Source organism: Oryza glaberrima, chromosome 9 (assembly GCF_000147395.1).
Source record: "Oryza glaberrima chromosome 9, OglaRS2, whole genome shotgun sequence".
In the NCBI taxonomy this organism is placed as follows: domain Eukaryota; kingdom Viridiplantae; phylum Streptophyta; class Magnoliopsida; order Poales; family Poaceae; genus Oryza; species Oryza glaberrima.
Genome location: NC_068334.1, coordinates 16,834,736 through 16,855,244, shown reverse-complemented (window position 1 = coordinate 16,855,244; position 20,509 = coordinate 16,834,736). Strand labels below are relative to the sequence as shown.

Genomic DNA, 20,509 nt, shown 5'->3' with positions numbered 1-20,509 from the left:
AGAGAAATCTTTTAAACCCAATTGCGCCATGATTTGACAATGTGGTGCTACAGTAAACATATGCTAATGATGGATTAATTAGGCTTAATAAGTTCATCTCGCAATTTTCTGGCTGAATCTGTAATTTGTTTTATTATTAGACTATAATTAATACTTCAAATATGTGTCTATATATCCGATGTGACATGCAGGGTAAAATTTTTTACCAACTAAACGTGACCTTATAATATGATGAAGGGAGGATAGATTATACTATATTTGTGTATGATTTTGTGATAATATTTGAGGATAGAAATGAATGAATTAACTATTGTAAAGTTTAAAAGTTGTATAAAGTTTTTTAATAATTATAATGTTTAACCGTTTAGACTGGCCATAATAATCTATAAATTGTAGGAGAAAAAAGTGCTAAATTTTGACGTGGTTGGGGCATTCAAAGGAGGATTAGTAAGCTGAAACAAACTAATCAATTGGAGAACTTATGTCCGAGTACGTAGGCTGCATTCTCCCCCACAGCCTCGAAAGCGATCTCAAACGAAGAACAAGTCCACGTTAATTAAAGTGAAAATGAAGGTAACCAGACATTTGACCACCCAACCGTGAACGCTTTCAATGAGAACACGACACCGTTCAGTCTCCTCAGCTCGATTCGATAGGGATATCCATTTGCGGAACACTTGACAGTTGACACTGATAATCAAAACAAATGGCAGGAGCAGCCGGGCTGATGAGTGACGACCTCTACTCACTGCTTTGTAAATATGAATATTTGTTTTTTTATTTAGTAAAGATTAATAAAAAAAATTCAGTCATTCAGGTGCTCATATAGATGAATGGATAGAATACGTGTGTACTTTAATATAGGTGAAAGTGTGCATGTTGTAAGCGACTGTATTGGTATTATATTTCCAAAAAGAGTTAACCATATCGTTGTCGTGATTCAATTTTAAATTCTAAGCATTTAATTGGCTAAAAATACTTTGATTTCAGTGTATAAAGAAACTTATATTAGAGCAAGTTTAATAGTATAGCCAACTACTAACTTCAAATCATCTATATCTAATCTAATAGCACATTCATACAATAGTTAACTATAGAAATATATTACATCATTAATATCCGGGTCTACCTCTCATACACAAATAATATTTTAGAGTCTGTGTTGCAGCTGGCTATAAATATGTAAACCACTTTCTTCTCTTTCTTCTCTTTTCTTCTCGATATGTGGTTATAGCTAGCTTATAGCCTTCTATTGTATCTGCTCATAGATACCATCAGAAAAGAAAAACTTATGTTAGATAAAAAATTAAATTTTTAAAATGCTTATATTTGAATACAATGAGAGGGATTCACCAATTGTCCTATAGTTTAGCCGCAACTTGCTGCCCATGCCTAGCCTAGCCCCCACCTCCGCTTACGCCGGCCGGAGACGGACGCGCCGATCGCGACACACTGGTTGAAGTGGTCGGGAAAGCTTCAGGCGATCGCGCCATCTTCGTACACTTTGCCTTGACGTTGGTTGTTCCATGTCATTATTCCCTAGCTCGCGGGCAGGTGGGCAGCCGTTTTCACGCCTCGTCATTTTCCGGTGAAGCAGCGGTCAATTAGCACTCGCTCCGCTGATGAGACGCCCGTTGCAACCTCCAACTAGCACAACTGGTAGTCTCCTTTCCTCTACCTAACTGAAATGCAACTGCCAAGAAATCCTACTAGTAGTAGTAGCTGTCTACTGTTCACGTTGTTCTCCATTTTGTATTTCAGTACAAAAGGAGCCCGAATTAATTCTTGCAAGAATTTCATACTCTGCTCGGGCTGAGACCGCAGTAACCACTGGAGTACTCACCAGTTAACGAAAGAGGGCATCTTTGCTCGATTAAAGAATGGCACTTTCACTTGGTATCATTCTTTCACTTGCCATCATTCTGCTGGAGGTAGAGGATTCAGTGTTCAGTGCAGTGGCCTCTGCCTCTCTGGTCGGCGCAATCATTCGGCGCAAGTCTACTCGCCCCAATTCTTTACAGCTGGAGTACGTGCAACCTGCATGCAAGCATTCGCCCCAGCGGCTCGCTTGGAACAGGTTGGCTCCGCGTTGCCGGCCTGGACTGAGCAAGTGTAGCAGAAGTAGTACGTGTAAAGAACAATTAACAATTGGTGATGCAGTGGTTAGCGATTAAGTAAGCTGATCATGGGAATCTTAATCTGAACGGGTTTGTGCTGCTGGTGTTCTGATAAAAAGCTGCTGTTTTGCGGTGATTAGTTAGGGCAGGATTAGCTTAGCTTAGCTGCTATAGGCTTTTGGAGCTGGTCCCATGGGATGCGACCATTTAGTAGAACACACATCAAGACAAATAAACCATGCTTTCGGCATGATTTCTCCCGTACCGGAGTACTCACTATAGGTCACATGAAAAAAAGTGAAATGGAGCGGTGATTGGTACTGTGCGCTAGCTAGCTGCATGGATGCACACTGTGACACATATGAGATAGCTTTTCACTTCCTAATTTCTTGACGAGCTAGCTATATATTGTACGTGCATGTATATGCAAACCCATGAAGGAGACTGTGCCCTAGTTAAAAGAAAGAAAGAAAGAACCCTCAGCTTAGTTCATACTACTAATAGTACTAATGCTACTAATAGTATTATATGCACGGGTCTCGACTATTATATCTGTCTAACAAACACCTTCTCCACTTGTATAGTACTCCCTCCGTTTCAGAAAGATTTTATTTTTAGGTTTCTGTGTTCAACGTTTAACCATTCATCTTATTTAAAAAATTTATAAAAAATATTAACAAATAGTCATGTATAAAGTATTTTTCATCTTCTATCATCTAATAACAATAAAAATACTAATCATAAAAAAATTTTAAATAAGACGAAGAGTCAAACGTTGTATTAAAAACCGAAAAATAGAGTATTTATGGGACGAAGAGAGTAGATATTTATGCACCTCAAATAATAAATCTATTCAATGTACCCTGGCCCTTGGGGAGAGCTAGTTTTTGCTAAAGAAGGTGAACTAAACCGATCTGTTAGTTGGAAGGGACAAACATAATACTCCTCCATTTTTAATAGATGACGCCGTTGACTTTTTCTCACATGTTTGACCATTTGTCTTATTTAAAAAATTTACGTAATTATAATTTATTTTGTTATGAGTTGTTTTATCACTTATAGTATTTTAAGTGTGATTTATATCTTATACATTTGCATAAAATTTTTGAATAAGACAAATGGTCAAACATGTGAGAAAAAGTCAACGGTGTCATCTATTTAAAAACAGAGGTAGTAGTTGAATAGGGTAATATGGTGTTCTCATGTATCAATACTAACCTATAAACGGATGCCTGCCTAAATCGATGCTCTTTCGATAAATGAAAAGTACAAATAGCACATTACATTGCTAGTAGGAATTGAGTTGATTCTTCAATTAATATACACTACATCCGATCCGCGTCATCGGCTCTAATGTATAATAATTTTTAAATGCCGAGATACATAGCTAAAAGTTGTTATATTTGTATAGTTTTATTTCAACTCCTAAAAGTTGATATATTAGTACGATTTTGTTTAAACTCTTGTGTTCTTGATGAACTTAAATTGTTCTCATGCGTAAATATCACTCGCCTCTAATGATGCTTTGCATTTTGGTGGGGAATAGAATATCAGTTTTCAAACTAGTACAACTATGGCCCTGTTTGATAGGGCTCCAAACTCCAACTCTCAGCTCCAAACTCCTACACCAGTTGGAGCTAGCTCCTATTAGAGTTGGAGACCCACCCAAAAGTGTTTGGTAATCTTTAGCTCCAAATCTGAAAAATATCAAAAAAAAAGAAAAAAAAAAGGAATCCCCGCTGTCGGCCGTGCGTCGCTCGAGCATCGTCTCTGCGCACAACGCCCGCCGCCGGCCGTGCGCCGCCCGAGCGTCCTCTCCGCGCGCGCTGCCTCCCTTGCACCACCTGCCCGCCCGCGTCGGCGTGCTGCCCGTCGCAGGCCATGCGCCGCTCGCCCGTTGTCCCCGCTCGCACCGACCGCCCCCGTCGGAGCACCGTCGCCACCTGTGCGTCGTTCGCCGCCCCCGTCGAAGTGCTGCCATCGACACCGCCGCCGCTGCCGCCTGTGCGTGGCCTGCCAAGCACCGCCGCCCGTGCGCTGTCGCTGCTCGCATCGCCCGCCGCCGCCGTTCACCCGCCCGCCGCCGCCGCAAGAGCGTCGCCATCGGCCCGCCGCCTTTGCCCGCCCGTGGGAGATGAAGTTTCGGGGGAGAGAGCGGGGGGGGGGGGGAGGTGAGGAGGAGAGTTTAGGGTAGTTCAGTGGTATTTTTTAAAAAATATGTTAAAAAATTAAAGGGTAATAGGTCTTTTGGGTTGGAGTGGAGTTGTAGAGCAGTAAAAACCTATCTCCACCCATGTAGTTCATTTTTTAGGAGTAGCTCCGTTAACTCCACCCCCAAAAACAGAGAATCTGGACCGTTTGGCACAGCTCCGGCTCTAGATAAGTTGGAGTTAGGAGCTAGAATTGTGCCAAACAGGCCCTATACAAGCGGACAAGTGGTGTTAAACACATGTACGCTAAGGCTGTGCTCGTTAGTTTGGCTTCCCAACCCACACAGCATGCATAGAAAACGGAGCATTCCATTAGCACGTGATTAATTAAGTATTTGCTATTTTTTTTCTTAAAAATATATTAATATGATTTTTTAAGCAACTTTCGTATAGAAAACTTTTTGTAAAAAGCACACCGTTTAGTAGTTTAAAAGCGTGTGCGTGGAAAACTAGAATAGGGAGTTGGGAACCAAGAGTTGCGAGCAGAGCCTAAGGCCCTGTTCACTTTGATGCCATTTTTAATTTTAGCATTGCCAAAATTTTAGCATAGTTACCAAAATTTTGGCATGATTTCTTATATAGTTAACAAAATTTGGCAGCAAACTAAATATAGTCACTTTTTATAACTTTACCAAAATTTAGTAAGGTTGAAAATGATATCAAAATAAACATGCCCTAAATGTTGTTAACCAGACCACCTCCCAAAAGCAGCAATTTGCCCCAAAATTTTCGGAGTTCCACACGTGAATAATCACTTCTTCGTTTCAGGCAGGACCGCATGGCTGCATGAGCATGAAAAACCCTCTGTCGTGATCTCAAAGAGGCTCCACATGGAAGAGAATTGAAGTACTCCTACTAGAGACTGTGTAGTGTGTACACACTGTACACGGTACACCTCAAATTTTGGACCAAATCGGCGAGATGCAGGACACCGTGCTCCTACTGTAGCGCATTTAACAACACGATTCCCATTGTCTCCGGCGCCTTCCTGTCCGTCTGTGTCCTTCTTCCCATGGACCAGCCGGTCCTACAGTCTAACCATGCTTCGGGTCTGGCTGGCTCAGGCTGGCTGGCAATGGCAATGGCAAACCGTGCGCTGCCTGGCTCGCGCACATATCTACATGGAGACTCGTGACCTCGCACTGGAATTTTTCGGGGCCTGGGCGTACGCCGACTGACACGGCTGGATCTTTTCTTATCGTTTCCATGCTCTTGACTTTGATGCATGTCCCTTGTACACCCCCTCTTCTCCCTGGTGTTTCCATGTTACTCTATGCCTGCGCCTGAGTACTTTAGGGAGTAGTAGTAGTACTGGATTAGTGGAGAGTGGGAGTACGAGTAGTTCTTCATTGGCCCCCGTTCGAGGAGGAAACAATGGCACGTGAAATTGACAGCCGGGGGGGAGTCGTCAAGGTGAGCCGTTCGTACGTAGTATAGCTGACCGCTGACCTGACTACTAGTCGTACAAGCTGCTCCTACTACGTTCTGTCACTGGTACGAGGACGTATGGACGGACGGAGTAGAGACTGGAGACGGAGACACGGAGTTTGGCCGCCGCGCCAGCGTGTACGGGCTATATGAACGAGCTATTCCGCCCGTGCTAGTGCTACGGTGTGCGTGCACCGTGGACCGTACGTGCCATGCATGGAACGGCATGAGGCAGAGGCGCGCCACGCGGCGGAAGAGATGGGGTTTTGGCTGGGCGCCTTGGCGCGGCCTCGCTAGCCTCGTTCTGTCACGCCGCGGCCTCAAGAATACAGCAGCTAGCTAACACACATGTCCGCTTGCGGCGCAACGCCGCGGGGAGGGCCGGGGGCCGTTTGGAGAGGCGGACCCTGCGTCGTGCGCGCGGCGATGTGGGGGGCGCTATATATATTGTCATGTCAGGTCGACACCTCTCGTGTTGGGCCCGTTTGCTTCCAATTGGAGAGGGTCCAGCTTTTCGTCGTAGTACTCCGTACGCATACTAGCTACGGTAGCCATAGACAATGAAACCAAACAGGACCACCACACAGCCAGTCACCTCATGTCCTCCGCGGTGGCCTTCAGCCGGCTAATAACGCGCCGATGGGGAAGCTACAATTAACTCGCGTGGACGTGTACGCGTACAGCGTACTACTACTCTTCTTCGAAAATTGTCTACAGTTTATACTCGTCTAGGTCGTCCGTACCTGTCAGTACTTGATTCAACTCCAACCATGCATCTCCCATCTCTTCCCGTAAAATGTACTCCTACTCTGTACAGTGTACTAGCAATCCACTAAAACCCTAAAAACCGTGGCAACATGTAATGCCTTGACGACCTGGATGGCAATTGACAAGTGCCTCAGAAAAAAAAAAAATCCTTGTCCAGCGGCAGACGTTCGTACGCCCGTGCTCCCGGTGGCACGGCAACCCGTCGCGTCAGACGCTCTGCCATCGCTGAGAGATTGTCCGGCCTTTTTGAGCACCAGAAGCGCCACGGAGTTCGCTGCTTCCGAACCAACATGTCACATGTGAGTGACATGTCGTAGTCGCATCAAAATTGTGGCCCGTGCCGCTGCCGGCGTAGCGGCCCAGCCATTGTACCCGTACGCCGGTGAGGAGCGCATGCTTTCAGGTTCAGAAAATGGCCAGTGTTTTTTGTGCAGGCACTCGTGTTTGTGTTTAACTTTGTGTGGTTCTCCTTTCTTTGGTGCTTTGCCAATTCGTCAAAGCTTGTGGGGGCGATCAAAGGATGAGGAAGATGGCTGCTGCCTTTGTGTGCTTTATCAAAAGCGATGGATCCAGTATCCACTACGAATCTAGTCTAGGAAGAAAAATAAGGCAGAGCAAGTCAATTCAGGAAAGGGTTAAAAAAAAACGAAAAGAAGAGCAAAGAACATACCAAAGCCGGTAGGTCCAAAGTGCAAAGTCCAAACTTTATGTCAAAGGTGGGCGCTGCTTTTCTTCGCTAGTGCAGTTTTTTTCAGCGTGACAACTCTGTAATTCTTCCACGGAGAAGAATTACGGGTCCACAGGCCGTGCCGATTGGGATAAGCAACCCAATGCGCTTAACAGACCAGTCCGCGTATCAATTATTGCATGATTCTGTTCAATTTTACGCACACTTCAACATTTTTTATCACCTTATCAAACCATATGTAGTTATTCAAACACGAACCGAAAAGTCCACTTGTCTTGGCATTCAAAACTTACATATGTCATTTGCATGTACAGTGGTGTCTTACTTCTTAGTGTCCAAAACATCTTACGTATAATAAGAAAAAAAATTATCTCACCTTGAGACAGAGTTTGTAACCAAATTATAGAGGGGGAATAAAACAGACAGCGTATGTCAAGTTGTCGACCACCAACGAGTGAATTGGCAGTTTGGCACAGCATGAGAAATTTTAAGCTCAGCCCATGAGATCAACCTCCCTCCCCTGGGCCTGTATACTTTGCCTTGGGCCGTCGCTTGGCGTGAGATCAATGAAGGCCCGCTACAAGTAATGAACTCATGTATTGCTTGCTTAAATGTTTTTTTTTTTTAGGGGGGGGGGGGGGGTGGGGGGGGGGGACGCATGGCATTGGCACCAGTTAAACTATCACCATCGACGTTCCACGTCAAATCAACACAACTTATAGGCCCTCTGCAAGGCTGGTACACACTCACTCTCTTTTTAAGGCAAATGGAATAACATTATGGTGCACAAATTGAATCATTTTCATTAATAATTTGCATGAAACATTTACGATTTTTCATAAAATAGTATGAGGTTTTTTACAACGTTGTAAAAATATATACATTGACTAACATACAAAATATCAAAAACGAAAATTTCGGAACAAAGCCTCGATACTTTTTTTATGTTCCGGTATTACCGATATCACTATCGTTTCCATTTATGTTATTTCGATTCTATTTAAATAGTAATAATAGCGTAACTGGTTTGAAGATTTCTATTACCATACTCGACCATTTCCATTGCCTAGAAAAATGATCCTAAAATGTTTAAGATCGAGCATTCGACACAAGATGGAATATTGGGTGCATTAGGGACTCCATGCATTTCATCACCATACAACCTCCAATCTTATCTTCTCTTCCCTGTTACCTCGTGCTCGTCTTGCCCTAAAGTTAGCTTGCGCAGCTCCATCACTGGGAACGATCTCACAAATGACGCTACAAAGGGAGAAGGAGATGCGGAGGGATAAGGAAGATTGAGCGATGGCGGTGGCTTGGCCATTGGCTCAGGTGCGATGAGGCGATGGTTGGCTACGGTCGAGGAGCTTGTCGATGAGGACCGCCACGAGTTCCAAGAAAGTAGCATGACCACTGCTTCCTGTGGGTAGACATGCAAACCGCCGTGCCCCTTGCTCCACGGCTTTGCCGGTTGTCATATCAACAAGATGTTGGTTGTGACCTCCTTGATAAGGCCCAGATACGACTCTGGTGGGTAGAAGAAGGCAGTGTAGCTTTTTTTTATATAGTTTGACGATGTTGTAATCCATTATTTCCTTTTGTTGCACCTAGCTGCGTTAAGATGTTCCATTTTGTTCTGAATGAATATTGAACATATTGATATATTTGTGTTGTAATATATAGTTTTCAAGTGTTACACCTAGTGAAAACTTTTTTATCCCAGCGATGAAACATTTTCTCGAAGTGATGAACATTGAATTTTTTTCTCCAAGATACAAACATCTGAAACATTTTGTTAAAGTAATTTTCACTGAGCGGTAAAACACGCACCTTACACCATCCGATATTTTGAAGATCCGACATACCGTATGTACCATCCGTTTCATCACGCTGTAAACCAAAGGTTAAAGTGTTAAACCACACACGGTAGGGCTGCCACGTAGTCACGTAGATAAATGCTTCTTGTCCATGTAATCCCCGGCACGTCTCGGCCCACCGAGCACGAGGCGACGGGCCTCCATCCGAGGATCGCCACGTTGCCTTTCAGATTCCGTGGCCCACGCACCACCAATGAGCCCACAGCACCGCACGGAGAAAAGGACAGGAGACGGAGGCACTGCCCCGGTGGTCTCTCCCTGCCCGTGGGACCCACCACCTCCCGGGCCCACCTGGCACTGTGGTGGATAGCCGTTTGATAGGTTCCGGGCCTGACGTGGACTACCAAATACCAATTGCCATGGTCCAATATGGGGCCCGCGATCTGGGCCTGCATTGATTCGGCCATTAAAAAAGGTTATCGTCTCGTCGACGTTTTTCATGGGGGCCCAATTCGCTAGTAGGTTGAGGCTGCTGTCACGCCAGCATGGCCTCGTCCCTCTGGTTGACGGTCTCAATTTTGTCACTTTCATGTTCCTCAAGAAGAAACCCAAGTTTTCGTTTTTGCAAAAAGTTCACTTACTTTCCTATGTAAATGAGTGTTTATTGAAATGTTTAGCAAGACTAGTACAAGAGGTTATAGACACTTACAGTCCAAAAAGGAGAGAAAAATCCGTCCATTAGCGTCCGGATAGTGAAGTACTACCACAAACCTCGCTGAAAATGATCCTGATTCTAGGAGATTGCTGACAGTATTCGACTATACAAAGCATAGGATAATCTGTCCGTCTCTGTTACCTCCTTTTAACTATGATAACGTTGCTTTTGTAAGGTTCAGAAAGTCCTCATGTCTGTATCCTTAAAATATATATCGTATGGTTTTGCTAATTTTATATCGATCGGCCACAACCACAAGTATATCATGGCCACAATAGTTTTATATACTACTATATCACTGTTTATTTGGTTCAGGTTCTTAATCGGAAGTCACTTCAACGTCATGCGACCGTGCTTCACGCGAGCTCTATAAAATACTACTGCAAAGCACGATTGTTTATCCATCTAGGTTTCACATAGCTAATCTATATTTCTGTGCACCGAGATCTAAAATATTCCAATTATAAAATGCATGGGCCACAAGAAATCTAATGCTGGTACCTTGAAACCAGTAAAAATGTTTCTTTCTTTTTAAAAAACATATGACCGGCTTGCAGATGTAGTATAACCGGATGTACATCTCACAACTTGACCTGGTCCGTTGCACGAACGTCGCTGCTGAATTGCTCACCACGTCTAGCTTTCACCAAACTCGTGCTTTCCATCCCCGTTTGTCTTCTCTATCGCGATAGCAAAGCCCGTACTCCGTGAAGAACAAGCAAAACGAGATGAGTATATCGCGATCGCCTGATACAATCACAGTGTACTACGTGACACTGTGACAGGTTCAAATTCGTGCGGAGCAACCTGAAAATGTCACTGTTCCTTCCACCACTAGTAGTAGAAGGGTGTGTTTACTTCGCAAATTTTTTTTGTCATATCGTATGTTTGACCGGATGTCAGAAAGTGTTTTCAAACACGAATGGAAAAACTAATTTCATAACTCGTCTGGAAACCACTAGACGAATCTTTTGAGCCTAATTAAGCCATCATTAGTACATGTGGGTTACTATAACACTTATGGCTAATTATTAACTAATTAGGCTCAAAAGATTCGTTTCGCGATTTCTATCCAAACTGTGCAGTTAGTTTTTTTATTTATATTTAATGCTCATGTATAAAAAATTCGATGTGATGTTACTAGAAAAAAAATTTAGGAATAAAGCAGGCCGAAACTACAGTACGGTACTAGTAAGTCTGATTATTACTCCATGCTGTTACAGAACCGGGAGGATCTGCTTCGAGAAACGAACAAACGCAGTGACGTTCAGATCAGCGAGTCTATTTTACTCTCTGCCGATAATTATGCCGACAACCGCAGTACATTCTACCTGCTACAATTACAAAGCCAGGCAGTAGCAGCAACGATCGTCACCGGAATATTCCACTCGGTGTGGTCGGTGGTCAGGAGCACCAAGGCAAAAGTCGCGAGAGAATATTCCGGCAACCATATCGATGATTTTTTCAGTTTTCCACTGCACCACCTACCACTAGCAGAGTAGCAGTAGCAAGTAGAACACATCGCAACACATTCATCAACCTTCTCCATGCACTTCAATGGCATGCAAGCAGCAAAGCTTATACAACAACCCTGACGAATCATCGAAACAGATGGCACTGAACGCTGCACGAGCTGCTGTAAACACAGGCAGTTTATGTCGTACTCTCTGGTGTTCCGGCTCACAATAACTAGCTCACCGTACCGGTTGTTCCTGCGTAGTACTCCTACTACAACCAGCTGCAGTAGTGTTGAAATCTACTGGGAGTTGTGCTCAGGGTTTGTAAAACCCCCGATAACAGCGTGGTTACCGTGCTTATCACGGGTTAAGTATGGTAAAAGAAAAACCGTAGTAACCTCCTTAAATTCAAATAAATTTAAAAAATAATTAATGATAAATTTTACACGGTTTCGTGCGGTTACCGTCCTTACCGCCGGGGCGCGGTAACTCTAGTCCCGGCGGTTTGGCTGATCCCATCACGTCGCCATGGCGAAATCACAAGCTTTTGTTCCATGTTCCGAAAGGGAAAGACGCTTTCGCGGAGGCGGCCGGAGCAGGCGGCGCCGTGGCCGTGGAAAGCGCGAAGCCAAAGCAGGTCGACGTCGTCGGATCGCTGTCCGCGAGGCGAGAGTCCCGGTCAGTGAGGAAGAAGCCAACGGCTGCTCCTCGTGGCCCGGGCCCACCGAACAGCGACACTGTTCAGGCCGTGGGCCGTTCGTTGAGTCGTCCCCTTCCTTGCTCAGCCAGACTTCCTCAAAAAGTCCTAATTACCATCCTACTGCTAGTGACATATTTATGGTCCATTTTGGATGGCATATGCTTACATTAGAGCTCAGATGAGTTTAAGTAGGGAAGTGAGAGCTAGAAATTGGAGAGGTAATGGAGTAGTAGGATTTTACTACACTGCAGTGCTACAGCTAATGTGCGCGAGAATTGGCAAAAGAGACTAGAGAAGTACGTAGAGGTCCTTTTTTTTTTACAAAATTGCAGATAAGACCCTGCTTTCCTGCAGAATTCTTTATTCCCCCAGGCACAGTGTTTTCCAACTCTCTCTCTCGGCTGCGGTTACGCCGGATTTGCTTCAGTTCCAGTGCTCCGTGGGCTCGGCCCACCACGACGACAGCGGCGGGGGCTGATCGTCGGCGAAGAACCCGCCGCACGGCTCGTCGTCGTCGAGGAACCCCGTCTCGTCCTCCTCCACCTTGAGGAAATTGCCGTGGAAGAACACCTCCTCGTGGCTCGCCGCCGCCGCTGCGCCCGCGCCCGCGCCCGCGGCGGGCGGCTCGCCGAGAAACGTGCACGCCTCCGGAGCCAGCGCGTCCGTCGCCGCGGGCGCGGCGCCGGCCGCGTCCACGTCGTTCAGCACCGCGCTTGAGTCGCTGTCGGACGACCCAAATCCCGCCGCCGGTGGCCCGTCGGAGGCCGCCGGCTCCTCCTTCACCGACGTGAAGCTCGCCGCCGCCTCCTCGTCCCCGAGCTTCGCCTTCAGCTCCTTGATCTGCCACAATTCGCGCGACCAAGAAGCCATCAGACATTATGCGCGCAAACGAACGACTGCTCGACGCAGTCACGCAGAGCAACAGCTCAGGCGGCACGGCAGGGCAGCGACTCAGTCGGCACGTACCTCGGCGAGGAGGGCGTCCTTGTCGCGGCGGAGCGCGTCGTGATCGAGGCGCAGGGAGTCGTAGGAATGGCGGAGCGCGGCGTAGTCGCGCTCGAGCTGCTTGGTCTTCCACCGCGCGCGGCGGTTCTGGAACCAGACGGCGACCTGGCGCGGCTGCAGGCCGAGGTCGCGAGCCAGCCGCGCCTTCCGCTCAGGCTCAAGCTTGTTCTCCACCTCGAAGCTCCGCTCCAGCGCGCGAACCTGCTCCACGCTCAGCCGCCGCTTCTTCTCCCCGCCGCCGCCGCACGCCATCATCTCCTCCTCCACGTCCCCCTCCGCCTCCATCCCAACCCCTCCATATCCATCATCTAATCAAAACACGCATGTACAATTACAAAACACTCAATTTCCCGCACATATCACACTACACCATCACCTCCAAAGAATGAATTGCCACAAAAGGAAAACCAAAGAACAAAGATTACCACTAGAATTAGCCATCGTGACGAGCGATGGGCTGCCTCCACCGCCGCCGGCACCGCCGGGTCGCTTCATGCCGAGTTCTAGTAAAATTCAGTGAACGCCTGGTCGATCTCTCTCTCTCTCTCACTGCGAGAAGACGACGGGCACAGAAGCGTAGGAATGACGCGGGTGCCTCCGTCGCTGAGTCCTCTCCGGTCTTAATTCCACGCTGCGATCCATGGCCAAACACCACGTAGCCAAGTCCCCGGTCCAAATGCTGCCTAGAATTGCAATTTTATTGCGCGGTTTCTCATGATCCAAGAAAGGGACCAGGGGATGAGAGTGTGGAGTGTGGAGTGACTCTTCTTCCCTCCCTACCTCTCTCTCTCTCTCTTTCTTTTTCGGTTTCCTTTCTATTTTCGCAAGACTGCGCGCTGTACCCTGTGTGTATTAATAAAGGCGAGAGAGACCAAGAGAGAGGAGAGGAGAGGGGGGCGCTCGGGTTAGGTAGAGAGGGGGTGGTGGTGCGGTTAGGAGGTGACCAGGGTTAACGTGACGTGCGTTTGCATGCTCATGTGCAAGACAGTACGAAGAGACGCGGCCGTTCTTTGCGTTGAGTCCAGTAACAACCGAACGAACTAGCGCGAGTACGACGACTGACTGTACTCCCGGCACTGAAAAACGACTGAATCGACGTCTGATCTAGCGTCCAAAGTCGAATGGATTTTTCACCTTTCGTAGGCATTAGCTTCACTCACCAATGGTGGGGGTGCTTCCTGCGTTGGTCATGGCCTAAAGTTTATCAACTTTGCTATACGTCCAACACATGTATCCGACGCATGTACGACTGAAACGGCAGAAAAAACGAGCAATGACGGCGTCAGATATGACTACGCGTCGCTGAGCCTCGTTGTTGTTTGCTTGCGTACTGTGCTTTCTGTACACTGAGGCCAGAGGCTAGTCCGGCTGAGACATGTATCGATATAGCTTAGGTTGCTATTAAAAGGATTCACTCCAGATGTTAGATTAGTTTAGGCCTTCAGGATGTGAAACCAATATATTTTCACAGCCATAACATGCAAGTCCTCTTAAAAAAAGCCATAACATGCAAGCAAAAAATGATTGACCAGACTTGATAGAAAAACAAGGCACCATGGCTTCAATTTCCATATTCATGACCAAAATCAGTTGAAAAATCAAATATGGCCATGTATATGTTTGCAAGCATGGAAAAACAAGAGATGTTGAAAAACGAATTGAGATAAAAGATTAATAAAATTGTTTATGGGGCCTAGAAAATCAGAGCCTAAAATACCTTCTGTTAGCTTCAACCTGAATACTCTGTTGCAGTTGCCGCAAAAAAAATTTTCTGATCAATCTTAACTGATTGGTATGGATAGGAGACGAAGGGGATTAAAATGAGGGTTTAGGGTGAGAAAGCAAATGTAGAAGATGAAAAGTTATGGCTGTGTATAGAGTAATATCGAGAAGAGAAATCGACGCTGAAATATGGAGCTTCGGCTGGAGTTGGGCTTTTAAAAGGCCCAACAATCACAGCTCACGCTCACAGATGACGCCGTTGACTAGTATGATAGTCGTACAAATCCGTCATGTATAGCATTTTCGAAAGCTTATATAGCCCTACGAGGACTGGAACGAGGCGGTGGTCAAGGTTCGGTCACGCCCATGCATGCACGCACACACCGTTTCACACCGAATCGGTAGGAGACTAGGAGGCGGCAACCAAGACGAACTACTCCTCCAACCGAATGCTAATCCGCGCGTAGGCAAGCGACGGCGAGGCGGTGGCGGTGAGAGATGCGCGGATTCGGCGACGGATCGGCGGTGGAACGGTTCGGCCCGCGGCCCGGCGAGAGGCGTGGAGAAGAGCGCGCGGATGGTAGCGGCAGCGGCAGCAGCTGTTCTGCTTCTGCTGCCTGCTTCGGTTGGTCGGGGGATCAAAAGGGGGAAGTGCCGGTAAAAGCCAAGCGATACGGAGCGCAGCTTTCCTGGGGAATGGTGGAGCGCGCGACTGAGGAGCTGCAGGTGCACAGTAAAAATCCTAGCGGAATTGCGGTTTGGTCCCTAGATTCTGCGGTAATACCCCTACTGGTGTAGGAGTAGTAGCTCCCAGACCCACAACGAGTGACGACGCCTCACATGTTGGGTGCTGAGAAAGTGGCTTTCGTGTGGATTTGAGGGGACAATAGCTGTGTTTGCACGACACATGGTAGAGAGATTTTAACGTGGCTTAGTCCCAGTTTAGTAGAGCTCTAATTTTAAAATTTAGTTCTAGGAGTTGAGTTAGAGTGGAGTTGTGGAGTAGCTAAAATTCAGCTCCACATCTATAATTCATATTGTGATAGCACTCTACCTAACTCCGCTCCTATTTTAGGTGGAGCTAAAACTATTTGTCTGAGCTCCAGCTCTAGGAGAGATTGAACTGGAGCTGGAGGTGTGCCAAACAGACCCTTAAAAAAAAGGTGAAACCACATACTTTCTCCATCCAATAAAAACCAATCTAGTACCAAATATGATACATTCTAGTATTACAAATCTGGACATACATATGTCCAGATTTATAGTACTAGAATATATCACATCCGTACCTAGATTTCTTTTTTTTTTTGGGCGGAGAGAGTAGGAGTATGTGAACCAATGTTGTTGCCTCCTCCTTCCTATAATAAGTTTGTTTATAGATTCTCACATATATCTCTAAAAGTTTTTACTTTTAACTATCATTATACCTGAGTTTATGAAAGTAGAGAATAATTGCATTGAGAGTTGAACAAGGGTAAAGTAATTGTGTTATGATTTGATAAATTAGAGATATATTGGTCTTTTTTATTGGTATGTGTGAGATGAGTGAAAGATGAACTTATTTCAGGACACTGGAGTACATGTATATGTTGTTATACCAATCGTGGTAGGGAAATGTGTATGTTCTACACTACTAAAGAAAAGATTTTTGTGTACGAGGGCCTCTATAGGATGCAGGCAGACCGTAACTACTCATGCCTATAAAAATCGACCTACTTTTTTTTTCATACAACTTCTTAAAATGCCCACATGCAAAAATCAATTTTCACAGACGAGCCTCTTGACATACCCATATACAAAAATAAGTAGGTATGTTAAGAAGTGGGTCTGCCACATTAAAAGTCCCTTTGATTTATAGGAAATACATAGGAATTTTGGACGATTTTAATCCTATACAAAAAAAACTCTTATGAAGGCCTTTGAAAGGATTGAATCATATCTTATCATTTGAAATTTCTATGGAATGGACAGTTCGATAGAGATTATGAGCAAAAATTAGCAAGAGCTCTAACCTATTGAAAAATTTCTTTTGAGTCTATCTCTTTCATCCGGTTTGTATGTTTTTCATGCGGTCGAATCAAATAGTTATTCCTATGTTTTTTCTGTGTTTTGTAATCCTCTATTTTGCATTTGCATTCCTATCAAAATTCTGTGTTTTTTTTCCTATTCCTTCGTTTTTTCCATTCCTGCAATTCAAAGGGGCCCTAAAATATCTAATTTCCTCCTCCACTCCTCACTCTCTCCCCACCCCTCTGTTATCATCTCCTTGTCCCACTCCTCTCCTCTCCTCACACGAGCTCATCTTCTAACCCCTCTCCTCTCTTCCCATTGCGGTGGGAGCGGCATCACCCCTCGCCTGCCCGGAGGCCCGTGGAGGAGGCGCATCGAAGACGGAGTGGCGGCCATTCCCCACGTAGATCCACCGGCTGAGGAGGTGCGTTGACGGCGACGACGACGACGAGCTGCGGGGAATCGGTGACAGCGACGGCAAAGACGACAAGCGACGACATACTACGACGAGTTGGCGATGATGTTACTGGCAGACCGCACCTAGCTAAGGTTTCGAGTATTTATTTTTGGGGATTTTTTTCTAGATTTTTTTTGTGTGCAGACAACATAAGCATCCACACGCGAAAATTGAGTTTTCGCGTGCGGGTGCACCGCCTGCATGGAAAAATAGCGATTTTTGCAGATACTTTTGGGCAAACGGGCAGCTCAACCGCATATAAAAATAGATTTCGAGTTTAGATTATCGGATTCATGCCAAGATTTGTATTTAGACTCCTCTTCTCCGATGATGGTGACACCGCTACTCCAATAGAGGACATGCGAATTAAGGTTTGGGGTTAATTAGGGTAGGAGGAGGAGTTAGGGAAGGAGGGAGAAGGGGGTTTACCTGGGGCTTAGCACACGAGATGGCCATGGACGGTGGAGGATCGGGGGTGGGTGGTGGATACGGGCACATGGCGAGGTGCCAAAGCTGTGTCGTTGATGGTAGGCATTGGGCCGGTGTTAGCGAAGGAGGTAAATAAATCAAGTGGTTGGTAACAGATTTGGCGGCGGAGAGCCACTGGAGATAGAGAAGATGACAAAGAGGGCCTCGCCACCATCGTCTTTAAGGAGGAGGAGTTAAGGGTGGGGTGAGCGGGGGCGTTAGGAGAGACTTGACATCGTCGTTCGGGCCTTTTGGCCAACCGGCGAGGCTAGGGAAGACTGGGAAGGGAAGGTAAAAAGATAATGTTACTGTACACACATATGATATAGGATGGAAATTTTTATTACAAGTTGTGTAGACAGTCCTGAAATCTATCTATCTATTATATTATTAAAGGAATAGAAAAAGGAGCCTCCACGTTCGCTCTCATGGCCTAGAAATTCTCACATTAATCGGAGAAAAAGAAAAGGCGGAGTCTATATAGAAATACAATTTAGAAATAGCCGAAATTCGGAATTAAAAAAATAAGAAATATTAGAAGAAGAGACTAGAGTCCATATAGAAATATAATTTAGAAATAGTTGAAATTCGGAATTAAAAAATAAGGAATATTAGAAGAGGAGACTAGAGTCCATATACAAATACAATTAGGAAATAACTGAAATTAGGAATTAAAAAATATGGAATATTAGAAGTAGAGTATAGAGTCCATATAGAAATACAATTAGAAAATAATTAAAATTCGGAATTAAAAATAAAAAATATTAGAAGTAGAGTATATAGTCCATATAGAAATACAATTAGGAAATATCTGAAATTCGGAATTAAAAATAAGGAATATTAGAAGTAGAGTATAGAGTCCATATAGAAATACAATTAGGAAATAATATAAATTTGGAATTAAAAATAAGGAATATTAAAAGTAGAGTATAGAGTCCATGTAGAAATACAATTAAGAAAAAAAAATAGAAATTCGGAATTAAAAATAAGGAATATTAGAAGTAGAGTATAGAGTCCATATAGGAATTTAAAACTAACTAAAATTTGGAATAAACATAATAAAATTAAAACTAGAGTTTAGAGTCTGTATAAAAATACAATTTACAAATAACTAAAATTCGAAATTAAGAAAAACATGGGAAGAAGAGTTTAAGATCAATATAGGAATATAATTTAGAAGTAACTGAAATTCGAAATTAAAAATTAAAAAATATTGAAAGATGAGTTTATAATTAGAAATAATAAAAATTCAGAAAAATAAAATAAATAATATTGAAAGAAGAACATAGAGTCTATATAGAAATACAATTTACAGAAAATTTAAAATTAAAAAAAGAAATATTAAAAGACGAGTCTAGAGTCTATATAGGAATATATATAATTTATAAATAACTAAAATTTGATATTAAAAATAATTAATAACTAACACATATAAAAATATAATATGAAAATTTAGAAATAAAAATAAATAATATTGGAAGAAGAGCATATAGTCTATATAGAAATACAATTTATAGAAAATTCGGAATTAAAAAAAATAAATATAGGACTATATATAATTTACAAATAACTAAAATTTGATATTGAAAATAATTAATAACTAACATGTATATAAAATATAATATGAATGTTACACATTAGTAGTTTTGTAAAGTTATTGCAAAATTTAAAATTATGTTATCATTTTAATATATTTGAATAATATAATGAGAAAACATACATGCTATTATATGTGAGAAAATATAATGATGCTAGCCACGCAATCTGCGCGGGCCACCATGCCAGTTATATTATTAAAGGAATAGAAAAAGGAGCCTCCACGTTCGCTCTCATAGCCTAGAAATTCTCACATTAATCGGAGAAAAAGAAAAGACAGAGTTCATATAGAAATACAATTTAGAAATAGCTGAAATTCATAATTAAAAAAATAAAGGAATATTAGAAGAGAAGACTAGAGTTCATATAGAAATACAATTTAGAAATAGTTGAAATTCGGAATTAAAAAATAAGGAATATTAGAAAATGAGACTAGAGTCCATATAGAAATACAATTAGAAAATAACTGAAATTTGGAATTAAAAAATATGGAATATTAGAAGTAGAGTATAGAGTCCATATAGAAATACAATTAGGAAATAATTAAAATTCGGAATTAAAAATAAAAAATATTAGAAGTAGAGTATATAGTCCATATAGAAATACAATTAGGAAATATCTGAAATTCGGAATTAAAAAATAAGGAATATTAGAAGTAGAGTATATAGTCCATATAGGAATTTAAAACTAACTAAAATTCGGAATAAACATAATAAAATTAAAAGTAGAGTTTTGAGTCCGTATAAAAATACAATTTACAAATAACTAAAATTCGAAATTATGAAAAACATGGGAAGAAGAGTTTAAAGTCAATATAGGAATACAATTTAGAAGTAACTAAAATTCGAAATTAAAAATTAAAGAATATTGAAAGATGAGTTTAGAGTCAACATATAAATACAATTAGAAATAATAAAATTTCAGAAATAAAAATAAATAATATTGAAAGAAGAGCCTAGAGTCTATATAGAAATACAATTTACAGAAAATTCGAAATTAAAAAAAATAAATATTAAAAGACGACTCTAGAGTCCATATAGGAATATATATAATTTACAAATAACTAAAATTTGATGTTAAAAATAATTAACTAACACGTATATAAAATACAATATGAATATTACACATTTGTAGTTTCGTAAAGTTATTGCAAAATTTAAAATTATGATGTCATTTTAATATATTTGAATAATATAATGAGAAAACATATATGCTATTATATGAGAGAAAATATAATGATGCTAGCCGCGCAATCTACACGGGCCACCATGCTAGTTAAATTATAAAGTATCGTGGTGATTTGTTAAAATGAGTGAGTTAAGTGGGAGAAATTGTTATATTTTATGATAGA

The 20,509-nt window shown here is 43.0% G+C and overlaps 1 protein-coding gene across 1 annotated transcript; it reads right to left on the bottom strand.

The window, feature by feature from the left end:
* Positions 1 to 11,991: 11,991 nt before the first annotated feature.
* On the bottom strand, positions 11,992 to 13,749 carry LOC127785303 (homeobox-leucine zipper protein HOX4). Its single transcript, XM_052312741.1, has 3 exons — positions 13,331 to 13,749; positions 12,867 to 13,213; positions 11,992 to 12,740 (listed from the first exon to the last, which is right to left on the bottom strand). Exons 1-3 carry the CDS (start codon positions 13,398 to 13,400, stop codon positions 12,324 to 12,326), a joined length of 834 nt encoding a protein of 277 aa, XP_052168701.1. The 5' UTR covers positions 13,401 to 13,749; the 3' UTR covers positions 11,992 to 12,323.
* Positions 13,750 to 20,509: the final 6,760 nt, after the last annotated feature.

What these genes read in the sequence shown, in the direction of transcription:
- LOC127785303 (XM_052312741.1), bottom strand. Translation starts at nt 13,400, where the DNA reads ATGAAGCGACCCGGCGGTGCCGGCGGCGGTGGAGGCAGCCCATCGCTC. An exon ending in CACGATGGCTAATTCTAGTG is followed by an intron (nt 13,214 to 13,330) that starts GTAATCTTTGTT and finishes TGTTTTGATTAG; the next exon opens with ATGATGGATATGGAGGGGTT. An exon ending in AGGACGCCCTCCTCGCCGAG is followed by an intron (nt 12,741 to 12,866) that starts GTACGTGCCGAC and finishes GAATTGTGGCAG; the next exon opens with ATCAAGGAGCTGAAGGCGAA.